Below are 12,750 nucleotides of genomic sequence, written 5' to 3'. Positions count from 1 at the left end.
CCCTTTGTGCAGCAGTTCCTTTGTGCCTCACAGAGCTGTCACCAAAAGCCTGCCCTCAGCATTAACTGCAGCAACACAGCTCAGCTCCAGGTCCTGAAAAACAACAATTCAGGGAGAAATTCAGAAATTCAGGGAGAATCATCCTTTGGACTTTAAAGACCACAGGAATTATTTTACAGGAGCTGCAGATAAACAGGAATGGGCTTTCAAGCTTCTTTAGTTGTATTTAGAGGATCGATATTGCTCAGTTTTCCATTTGTTCCTATCACAAGACCTGTAACAACCATGAGCTCCAACCAAAATTAACAATAATAATAATAATAATCACCAAAAGTAATCATTATCCCTCTTCCACAACTCTCTGCACCACATTTCCCCTCCCTTTATGCCCTATTCCCAATTAATGATGCAATTCAGATCAGATTCTGCTTTTGGTCCCACATTTCTGCAGAACAGCACCCTACAAACTTCACCAGCCACCCCCAAGGTGCTGCTGTCGATAGCAGTATGAAGAAATTCAGGGAGAATCATGCTTTGAACCTAAAAGGCCACAGGAATTATTTTACAGGAGCTGCAGATAACAGGAATGGGCTTTCAAGCTTCTTTAGTTGTACTTTAGAGGATCAATATTGCTCATTTTTCCACTTGTTTCTATCACACACCTCAAGACCTGTAATAACCATGAGCTCCAATCAAAAATAACACTAATAACATTAATAATAACCACAACCACCACCAAAAATACTCATTATCCCTCTTCCACAACTCTCTGCACCACATTTCCCCTCCCTTTATGCCCTATTCCCAATGAATAATGCAGAGTTCAGATCAGATTCTGCTTTTGGTCCCACATTTCTGCAGAACAGCACCCCACAAACTTCACCAGCCACCCCAAAGGTGCTGCTGTGGATATCAGCACTTGCATGAAGAAATTCAGGGAGAATCATGCTTTGAACCTAAAAGGCCACAGGAGCTGCAGATAAACAGGAACGGGCTTTCAAGCTTCTGTAGTTGTACTTTAGAGGATCAATATTGCTCATTTTTCCATTTGTTTCTATCACAAGACCTGTAACAACCACGAGCTCCAAACAGAAATAACATCATTATCATTATTATTATTATTATCATTATTATTATTATTAGTATCCAAAAGTACTCATTATCCCTCTTCCACAACTCTCTGCACCACATTTCCCCTCCCTTTATGCCCTATTCCCAATTAATAATGCAGAGTTCAGATCAGATTCTGCTTCTGGTCCCACATTTCTGCAGAACAGCACCCTACAAACTTCACCAGCCACCCCCAAGGTGCTGCTGTGGATAGCAGTATGAAGAAATTCAGGGAGAATCATGCTTTGGACCTAAAAGGCCACAGGAATTTATGAACTATTTTACAGGAGCTGCAGATAACAGGAATGGCCTTCCAATCTTTAGAGGACCAATACTGCTCAGTTTTCCACTTGTTTCTATCACAAGACCTGTAATAACCATAAGCTCCAACCAAAAATAACACTATTATTATTATTATTAGTAGTAGTAGTAGTAGTAGTAATAATTATAATAATAATAACACTAACAACCAAAAATACTCATTACCTCTCTTCCACAACTCTCTGCACCACATTTCCCCTTCCCTTACGTCCTATTCCCAATTAATGAATACAGAGTTCAGATCAGATTTTGCTTTTGGCCCCACGTTTCTGCAGAACAGCCAAAATATTTCCAATCACACAAATTCCCTGTCCCCCATTGCTGCCACACACAGCACTCGGCCCAAATGGAGTTTGGTTTTTCCTTTCACTCTGCCTAAAGGGAGAAGCAGGAATAGTTTCCTATCCAATTTTTTGGGGTTTTTTTCCTAGTTTTCCAATCAGGAAATTTGGATTGCCAGCGTCCAGCAAAGCAGGCAGGAAAAGCCTGGCACTGCCAGCCCTGCTCAAAGGGAGATGGGTTGCACCTCCTCACCTGAGCCATTTCTCCCTGCCAGGAGATTCAGGGAGGAAAGAGGAGACTCCCACGGGGTCTGCTGAGCCTTTCAGGAGCTGAGGAGCAGCACAAAGCACTGATAAAAACCCAGGAATGTGCTCAGGGATGGACGTGTAGGAGCTCCAGGAATCTGCCCATGGGAGCAGCAGCAGAGCCCACATGGGAATGCTGTAAATGGGAATTTTGGGACATCCCAGCAATGCTCCTCGCCCCACTGGGAGCCCAGGTCAGTGCAAGACAGGAGGAATGAAAGCAAAAACACAACAAGAACCTTCCTGGAGCTCCAGGACCTGCCCTTCCCACCCAAGGAGCCCAGGAGAAGGTTCTGTCCCAGCAGCACACAGATTCATTTCACTGACAGTTACACAACTGCAGGCACATCTCCTTAAACTGCAAATGAGATCTCCTGATTTGCCCAAGACTTTAAGAACACTAATGAGAGCAGCATCTCTGTAATCCTTTTAAGTGCTTAGGGTGGAGATAAAGCACACTGAGCCAGAGCACAGACATCAAAGCGTGTCAGAAAGCACCAAACTGAGGTAAACTCAGGAGGAAAGTTCATTCTGTTTTCCAAAAAAACAGAAAAGCTGCTAAAAACCCTGCCAAAAATCCAGCAGCAAATCACTGTGGAACACTGCAAAAACCTTCAGATTTCAAGTGGAAGCTGCTTTTAATTTACCACTCCCAACTCACACCTAAAGCTGCAACACAAGTATTTTTCTTAATTGTAACTCAGAATTCTGTTAATATCTTTTATATATTTATAGCTTTTTATATATTTAGCACTTACCTACATATATATATATATATATACACACACACATACACAAGTTTAACACTTCCCAAGGGTAACTATGATTCTCTGATTGCATCTCAAAACAAGTAATTTTTTTCAACAGTTTCATCTGGAATTAGTTTCAATAAAACAAGTATTAAAAACCTGCTCAGAATTGCTCTCTCCAGGCTGACATATCAATACCAACAATACTAAAATACTGCCAAATTTCAAGGATGGTTGATTTTTCTATATTTCCAGTGTTGTAGGATCAAAACAGAGACAATTCATGTCAACTCTTTGCCCACTGTCCCCACTCCAGCTTGATATTCAGGAATTCAATGTGTGTTCAACTCGTACCCATTGATTCAGCACCAGAACAAAACTGGAATTTTCTGAATCTTCTTTGCTCCCTACCCACCCTTCTGGGCATTTTCTTCTGGAATTCCCTCGGTTATTTGAGACCAGCTGTACAACAGCAAGGTTCCCTGAGTAAGGATTAACCTGTTCCCCCACCAAACCCACCTACAGGCATCCTCTTGATCTGGATTTTTAGTTTTTGTTTACAAACACTCAGAAGCCTCCAGCCCTGAGAGAGAAGGAGAAGGTGGGGTGAAAGAAAAGGGGAACACACACAAGGAGCCAAGGAAATTCATCTACTGCCTAAACCCAAAGCAAAATAAGGAACTGTTAGAAGAAGCACCACACTGAGGGCTCCAAATTCACTCAAAATAAACACATCACAGCCCAACCCAACCACACTGAAATCTCATAGAAACAAAAAGCAATAATGGAATAATTAAGAGAGTTATTGATCTGAATGAGGATGGCACGGATCTGATGAGATCATGGACGTGAACAAGGGAGGGCAGATCATGCACAAGATGTATGAAATCCAAAAATCCCTTTGCACCTCAGCAGCACCTTATGGATCCTCTTCATCACTGGGACATCACAGGGAGTCTTTCCAGCAGTTCAAATTAATAAATTCAAAGTTTCTTCTAACACTGACCCCAAACACTTGTGTTCCTAAACACCTCTACTTACACACTAGAATTCCTGTAAGATTCGGCTCTGATGTGTAGCACAAAAATCTTTATCAATCTTTTAGATGTTTCATAACATTTGGAGTACTAAACTATATAAAAAAAAAAGAGGATAAATAAGTAAGTTTGACCTCAATACCCTAAAATAAAATGTTTGAAGTATTATGGACAACAAGTTGAACAGCAGCCAGGAGCAGATCCTTCAAAGGACAGCAATGTGTCCCAAGCTGCACCAGCAGGACAAGGACAGCCATCCCTACTTGTGGGAATCAGAAAAACAGAAACTTCCACTCAAGGGTTCGATCTGCAGCCTTGGGAAAAGCTTAGATTGATGTAAAAATAAAATACACAGAGACTTAGCAGAAAAATCATGAACTTATGCTTCTATAGTTGTAAGTAAGAATATGCCTTAAGTAAATGAGAAAATTTATTGATAAAATTGTGAAGTGTTTATAGTGTAGGGGTGTGGTTGTACAGAATAAACTGAGAGTTTAGAAGTTCTAACAGAAACACAGGTGGGCCTGTGAGTAAAAAGCCCATTAGATAAAAGTATCTGCAGAGCAGTAGAAGTAAGTAAAGGTGATAGGTCAGGAAAGCAAAACAAACCCTGTAACAACTGTTTATTGGGTCAGAAAGTTCTATATTGCCCAATAACTAAAAAATCTCATGACTGCTCTTGAGCTATGGCTGAATGCTTGCTCCTCTAAAACCTCACAGCATCTGAGAATGATGTTCACTGAGCAATAAATTGTTTTAGCTTGAAAATAATTCCATCCCTTCATTTTTAGCAGAGACAATGATACCTCCTCCTGCTCAGCACCCCAGGAGACCACACTGGGCCAGTGCAGGGCTCCCAGTATGGAACCACACTGGGCCAGTGCAGGGCTCCCAGTATGGAACCACACTGGGCCAGTACAGGGCTCCCAGTATGGAACCACACTGGGCCAGTGCAGGGCTCCCAGTATGGAACCACACTGGGCCAGTGCAGGGCTCCCAGTATGGAACCACACCGGGCCAGTGCAGGGCTCCCAGTATGGAACCACACTGGGCCAGTGCAGGGCTCCCAGTATGGAACCACACTGGGCCAGTGCAGGGCTCCCAGTATGGAACCACACCGGGCCAGTGCAGGGCTCCCAGTATGGAACCACACTGGGCCAGTGCAGGGCTCCCAGTACAGGACAGCCTCCCAAACTGGGGCAAACCCAGCAGTGGGGAGCCAAGGGCTCAGGGCTGGAGCTCACAGGGGTGAGCAGAGACCTGAGCACTGCCTGTGGGGCAGGGGCAGAGCCCAGAGCGCACAGCAAGGGATGGGCAGCATCACTGGCACTGCTGAAAATGAAAGGATGGGATTATTTTCAAGCTAAAATGATTTATTCCTCACATAAACATCAGTCTCAGAGGCTGTGGGATTTTAGAGGAGCAGGCAGTCAGCCATAACTCAGGAGTAATCACAAGTTTCTTTGTCACAACCCAATATAGAATTTTCTAAGACAATAGACAGTTGTTACAGGGTTTATTTTGCTTTTCTAACCTATCACTTTTTCTTACTACTGGTGCACTGAGGATACTTTTGCCCAATGGCTTCTGCCTCACTTGCACACAGATGCTTCTGTTATATCTTCTAAACTCTCAGCTTATTCTGTACAACTCCACCCCTACGTGATAAACCCTTCACCCTCTTATCAATACAGTTTCTCACTTACATAAGGTATATTCTTAATTACAGCTATAAAAACATAAATTTATGATTTTTCTGCGAAATGTCTGTGTATTTTATTTTTACATCAATCCAGGCTTCTCCCAAGGCTGCAGATCAAACCCTTCAGTGTCTGTGGAAGTTTCTGTATTTCTGATTCCCCCAGGCCAGTGGCAGCAGGAACAAAGGGATTTCTGCTCCCCAAGGAGGATGTTCCAGCACTGCTCACCCAGCACAGCTGGAGCAGCTGGAGGAGCCTCCTGTCACTGCTGTCACCACAGCAGCTCTGGTGGGGCTGGGGCTGGGCACACCTGGCCCTGCCACCCCATGCGATGCCCACACCAACCGGTTTGTGCCACAGAATGGCTTTAAATTCTGCTGAAACATGGGAGACACAACGAGCACAGGCATGAAACCATCACATCAACCTCCCAAAACCCAATTTCTGCTGAGCAAGCAGCACCATTTGAGATAACTGGTTCCACACACAGCCCTGAGCCGGGGGCAGGACCACACTGACTCCCCACAGAAGGACTGAGTGGCTGCAAGATAATTAAAGTGCTCTCAGATGTTTACACTGTTACAACTGATGCCTCAGGTTTAACTCTTATATTTTTCAGGTTCTGTGCTGCTTTAGTGTGTGGGTTTGGGCTTTTTATGAGGGGATGGTGAGCTCTGTGCACAGAGCAGGGAGACAAAACAATTCCTGCTCCAGCTGGGGACCAAGGACAAATGATCCAAATCTCAGGCCCAAGAGCACACACAATGTGGGCTGGAGAGAGAAAAAAACAAGGATGGGACTGCATGGGCTGGAGATGTAATTGGACAATGAACTGCAAGATGCAAATGGAGCAGAACTTATCAAAGTGAGAGACCCCATCACCAGTTGTCCATTTTGTGACCATCTGGGTTCATCCTGGGTTCATTTTGTGACCATTTGGGTTCATCCTGGGTTCATTTTGTGACCACTTGGGTTCGTTTGGGTTCATTTTGTGACCATTTTGGTTCATCTTGGGTGCAGCCCAGGCTGGGCTCTGGTGCTGCCCAAGGTGGATCCATTGAGGCTTTTAATAAATCCCAGCTTTATTCTTTAGCTCTGTCTGGTCTCTCTGTTCCAGCTCAGCCTTCTCGAGGCATCACAATGACAACAAAACTTCTCAGTTGAGGAAATATTTGCAAGCACTTGTGCAATCCAGCAACTCCAGGGGCTCAGGCTGGGCAGGGATCACCCTCTCAGGAATGAATCCCTGCCAGGTCCCATTGATTGGGTGACAAATCCAATAGTAGTTACTCCATAATATTGTCCATAATATTTATTTCTCTTAGCACTGCAATGGTCCAAGCACGTTTCTTCACAGCCATACATCAAAACCCTGCTCTAATTTCAGTGGTTAGACCTTGAAACAAACCCTCACAGGTCAAGGGAGTGATACAATCAGATTGAAATCTGTCAGAGTAAAAATACATTTTTAAAAATTACCTGCATTCAAGGTCTGCTCCTAGCGCAGCTTTTTGTTTTTTGAACAATCCTTGACTATACTGCAATTATCACACACTGAACTGACAATACATTATATTTAACAATAATTTTTAAAATTACAGCTGCCACAGATATTAATTCTTACAAAAATAACACACACCTTAATGTTGTCTGATGGATATATTTCACAATACACTATTAATTTAGACTGAAATTTAAGTTTCACAGCAAGATTTTTACTAAGTCCAGAATATGAACTGAACATTTTCCAGGACTCCACATATATTCTTGAGCCTCACTTATGAGCACAGGAGAAAAGTAAAGAATCAAAGGAGTTCAGGTGATGTCTACTCACATCCAGTTTAATAAAACTTAAGGTGCTGCATTTACACAGCTTAAAGAGCCTTATTTGATGCAGGAATTTTCATTCTTTTGGACTGAAAATACAATAACCATCACCAAACTCAGTGTAATGACATGCCACATCCTCGTACACATTAGACACATTTTTTCATTTGCTCCTTTCACAGCAAATTAAAAAAGCAAAAAACTTCATGTGTGATTAATACAACACAGCAACACTGGGTACAGGAGCTGAATTCAGCTGAAGATCAAACCCATTTCTGGGTAGTAAATGTGTTATTCCTCAGTTTACACACACAACCAACTGTGGAGGTTTTGCAGCTCATTTGGTTTTTCAGCCTAATTGGAATTGTGACATTCCCAAGGAACTGGGAGAGCCCCATGCTCTCTCTCATGAGATAATCTTCTTCAGAGAGATGGGAAATATCTCATCCAGGCAGTGAAACCACAAAACAACCTCACCTCCAGGAGCTGGAGCAGCAGTGGGTGCAGGAAAAGCTGTTTTACAGTATCTGTTACAGTCTGAAATCTGGGTTTTTTTCTAGAATACTGTGATATAAATGCAGGTATTTCTTTAAATAAACTACTCAGCCTGAAAGGAGGAGTCCAGAGGACAGCTGAAACACCACTACAAAATCATCTACCCACCAAATAAAATGCACATTCTCATAGCCAATTAAGAAATTAAACTGAAAATATGATACTTTTCATGTTAAACAAATGTATATTTTTTAAACAGATGAAACGAGAATCTATTTTTTCTCTACATAAATGTGATCAACATCCATCCACCAAATAAATGCCCATTCCCATAACCAATTAAGAAATTAAACCGAATATGAGATGCTACTTTTCATGTTAAACAAATGCCTATGTTTTAAATATATGAAACAAGAATCTATTTTTTCCCCTACATAAATGTAATCAACACCAAAATAAACCTTTTTCACCAGCAAAACAGGTATGACCCACCATGAACTTGCTTTTAATACAGCAAACCACAACTTCAGATAATTCTTTTAAGCTTTAGTCAGGGGTTCTCTAACTTTCAGGAACTGAGATCATTTTTCTGCCTTCTTTAGCAGTGGCTCTGAAGGGAGTGGGAGCCTGGCAGGGGCAGAGATGCTGATCCAGACCCAACTCTCCAGGAGATGCTGTCACTGAGAGAAGTTTTTCCACAGTTTTTACCCAATAAATACACACATCTCCTGTTTTAAATCCTGACAGCTCCCACTGAGCAAACTCTCAAACTAAGAAAGCAGCCAGGAAAATATAATTTGTACTCTTCTGGTTTATGTGAAGAGATGCTGAAGGATAGCAGGGACACAATCCAGCAGTGAGAGGCTGCAGCAAAGTGTAACCTGCCTCAGGTACAGCTATTCTCTTTAATTCTTTCCCTCATGAAAAAGCACCTGCTCGTCATGAAGGGAGACTTGAGAATCAGCAGAAGTGGAAGTAACACTTCACACTTTGTGACTGCCACAAGAGGGAAGGAACCTGTGTGACTAAGCACTGTGGTGCCTCTCAGGAGGCTCAAAAATGTCCATTTTATGTCTGATTTACTGGTAACCCATCTCCTGTGCCACTCAACTGATTCCATGCTCAAGGTGCACAGAGCTGCCCACAAAAATGCCTCTGCTGGTCCAAGCCTCTCAGGAGGCTCAAAAATGTCCATTTTCTGTCTGATTTACTGGTAACCCATCTCCTGTGCCACTCAACTGATTCCATCCTGAAGATGTAGAGAGCTGCCCACAAAAATGCCTCTGCTGGTCCATGGCCTATCCTTAGCTGAGGATGAGCCAATCCTACCATATTTCAGGGTGTACTTTTAATCCCAACTGGAAAAGCACCAAATATAAAAGAAACAAATTTCTCCTTATAAGTCCTCGAGGAGATTCCCTCTAGAAATTGGAAATATTTGCCGCCAGCCAAATTTTGGCCCAAGAGCATTTCCTAATTTCCTAAGGAAACAGAGATTAAAATACCCAGAGATATTAGGATGTAGCTGCCAGTTCCTGTGCTCGTGCAGGCTGAGGTGGCACCACAGCTGGATCCACAGCTGGATCCACAGCCCTACAAGACAATCCCACAACAGTTGGGGTTGGAAGGCACCTGTGCAGATCACCCAGTCACCTGGAGCAGGTGACTCAGGAATGTGTCCAGGTGGGTTTGGAGTGTGTCCAGAAGAGGAGACTCCACCCCTTCCCTGGGCAGCTGCTCCAGGGCTCTGCCACCCTCCACAGCAAGAATTTCTTTCTCATTCAGGTGGAACTCCTTGTGTCATAATTGATGGCCACTGCTCCTTGGCCTGCCCTGGGCACCACTGAAAGGAGCCTGACACCATCCCCTGACCCAGCCTGGAAATATTCCTACACATTGATGGGATTTCCTCAGTCTTCCCTTCTCCAGACTAACCAGGCCCAGCCCTGCAATCTCTCCTAACACCAAAGATGCTCCTGCACCTTGCTCACATCACCTAAAACCTTTTATTGAACTCCTTCTACACCAAAGCACACCAACAAGAATTCTTACAATGTGTACAACAAGAAGTGACATTCCAGTTTGTACCCAGTGGTTCCCGTACCTGTGGGGAAGGCACCTCCCACAGACACAGCAGGACTCAGATAATCCTGCTAATTGCTAACAAAACGAACCCTGCTCCCAAGTTCTGTGTCTGTCACTGGCAGATCACTGCCCTGGCAGGGTGGGCAGGCCCTGGCACAGGTGCCCAGAGCAGCTGGGGCTGCCCCTGGACCCCTGGAAGTGTCCAAGGCCAGGCTGGATGGGGTTTGGAGCACCCTGGGATGGTGGAAAGTGTCCCTGCCCATGGCAGGGGTGGAATGGATGGGCTCTGAAGTCCCCTCCAAACCAAATCACTCTGTCACTCTATGATATACCACAAAATGTAGAATCTGGATTTAAAAACAAGGATCACAAAACCATCTGAGTGCTTTACTGGGTGCATTGGCAAACTGTATTTAATACATCATCTTTTTAACACCAATGAGCTTCCTAAGATCACATCCTAGACGGACTTCTGAACAGTCTGGGTGAAAAAATCTCTACCAAGCCAAGTTAATTCCTTCACTGGGGAACACAGGAAGGGCTTGAGTGTAAAGATGTCACCAAACAAGGTCTCCCTGACCAGAGAGCCCATTTAGGACCTGCAAAACCACTTACCAGGGCCCTACTTTGCTCTGTACACACAGCCCGTGACTCACCCCATCTAAAGCTCCTGAACCTTTTCAATCCCATCCCTCAACATATATTAGAAAAGAAAAATCAAACCCAAGCTGTGGTTCTGCTAAGAGCAGGGGGAAGGAGCAGTGTACTCCTGTTCCCTGGTATAAATTCTGTAGGGGCAGAGCTGACAAACAGCACTGGAGGTTTTATCTCAGTGCTCAGCAAAGCAGGGGCAGCGCACACGGCGTTCCCACCTGGGCAGGTAACACTGCAACAAGAGTGAATCTCAATTCACCCAGACACGTTTCACCCCAGCAGCTGCCCACCCCCGCTGTGTCACCAACACAAAACACACAGGGGGAGAGAATGACAGAGTATTTGGGGTTGGAAAAAGCCTTTAAATGTCATTAGTGCAGCCCCCCTGTCACAGGCAGGGACATCTCGCATTCGAGCAGGTTGCTCGGAGCCTGGTCCAGCCTGACACTGAAATGTTTCCACCACTCCCTGAGCAATTTGTTCCGATGTTTTAACACCCTCATGGTAAACATTTCTTCCTTACACTTCATCTAAACCGATCCTGCTCCAGTTTAAAACCATACCACCCCCGGTCCTATCGCAACAGGTGCCGCTAAAAACTCTGTCCTTATTTTAATCAGACTCCCTTTAGGCACGGGAAGGGGCTGAGGGGTCTCCGTGGAGCTTCCTTTCTCCAGAACATCCCAATCCCCTCAGAGCAGAGCTGCTCCACCCTCCCACCAACTCTGCCCGCTCCAACAGGTCCGGGACGGAAAGCCCCGGCCGCGATTCGCGCTCCCGCTCCCAACAGCTCCCGCTCCCCGCCGATCGCAGCCCCCCGCGCTCCCGGACAGCCCCGGGATCCCCGCGCCGTGTGCGGGATGTCCCGGAGGAGCCCCGCGCTCACCTTGCTGCACGTCGCCGTTGGCGCCGCCGGGCACGGGCACGGTGAGCTGGCGCTCGGGCTCGGGCAGGCAGCGGCGGCAGAAGGAGTGCAGGCAGGGCAGCAGCTTGGGCTCGGCCTCCCGCCGGCTCTGCAGGCTCTGCGCGCACACCGCGCACGTGTCCAGCAGCGAGAACGGCCCCGGCGCCGCGGGCGTCAGCGGCGGCACCGGGCTGGGGCCGGGCCCCGCCGCCGCACCGGGCCCCGCCGCCGCCTCGGCCTCGGCCTCGCCGCCGCCGCGCTCCGCCGCCGCCGCCCCGGGGCTCTCGCGCTCCTCGGGCGGCGCGGCGGCGGACGGCGAGCCGGCGGGAGGCTCCAGGGAGCCGCCGCCGCCCGGCGCGGCCTCGGCGGCCGCGTCCCCGCCGCCACCGCCTCCTTTGTTTTCCGCCATGTTTCCTCCTTTGAACCCGACCCCGCTCCGCGCACGCTCCGCGTCACCGCGTCACCGGGCGGGACCGGGCGGGACCGGCGCCGCGCACGCGCGCGCGCTCCCGCGGCAACGGCGCGGCCGGGAGGGCGGGTTGTTTCGTCACGGAGAGGCGGAGTTCTGTGCCCAGGGCTGAGATTCTATTGGGCGGTGGCGGCGGCAGGGGCGTGGCCACGTCCCCTCGGGAACGCCCCCGGGAACGGATCACCGGGAATAGGGAATAACGCACCGGGAATAACGCATCGGCAATAGCGCACCGGGCTGGGAATAACGCACTGGCCTGGGAATAACGCCCCGGGCTGGGGAATGCCCCATCGGGAGGGGGAATAACGCAGGGGGAACAGCGCACCAGGCTGGGGAATAACGCACTGGGCTGGGGAATAACTCACTGGGAACACCGCACCGGGCTGGGAAATAACGCACTGGGCTGCGGAATGCCCCATTGGGAGGGGGAATACCGCACCGAGGTGGGGAATAACCCTTTCGGACGGGAAATGACACACACAGGCTGGGAAATAACCCACGGGGGAGGGGAATAACCCACAGGGGACGGGGAATAACGCGTGAAGACGGGGAATACCCATTGGGAGGGGAAATAACGCCCCAGGAATAACCCATGAGGACGGGGAATATCCACCGGCATGGGGAATACCCATTGGGGAGGAGAATAACCCACCGGGATGGGGAATAACGTCACGGAAAGGGGAATAACCCACCGGGAATAATGCACTGGGGTGGGGCAGTGGGGCACTGGGACGGGGCAATGGGGCACTGGGACAGGGAATAACCCGTTGGGATAGGGAACAAAGCACTGGGATGGGGAACACCCATGGGGA

The 12,750-nt window shown here is 47.2% G+C and overlaps 1 protein-coding gene across 1 annotated transcript in view; it reads right to left on the bottom strand.

Annotated features, from left to right (window-relative positions):
• TRIM33 (tripartite motif containing 33) overlaps positions 1–11,878 on the bottom strand; it is a 46,867-nt gene extending 34,989 nt beyond the window's left edge. Inside the window, exon 1 of the mRNA XM_063178163.1 lies at positions 11,452–11,878. Coding sequence (XP_063034233.1) covers positions 11,452–11,878 — 427 coding nt within the window. The remainder of the gene's footprint in view (positions 1–11,451) is intronic.
• Positions 11,879–12,750: the final 872 nt, after the last annotated feature.

The sequence above is a fragment of the Melospiza melodia genome, chromosome 28 (genome assembly GCF_035770615.1).
Source record: "Melospiza melodia melodia isolate bMelMel2 chromosome 28, bMelMel2.pri, whole genome shotgun sequence".
In the NCBI taxonomy this organism is placed as follows: domain Eukaryota; kingdom Metazoa; phylum Chordata; class Aves; order Passeriformes; family Passerellidae; genus Melospiza; species Melospiza melodia.
This window is presented reverse-complemented; position numbering and strand designations above follow the sequence as displayed.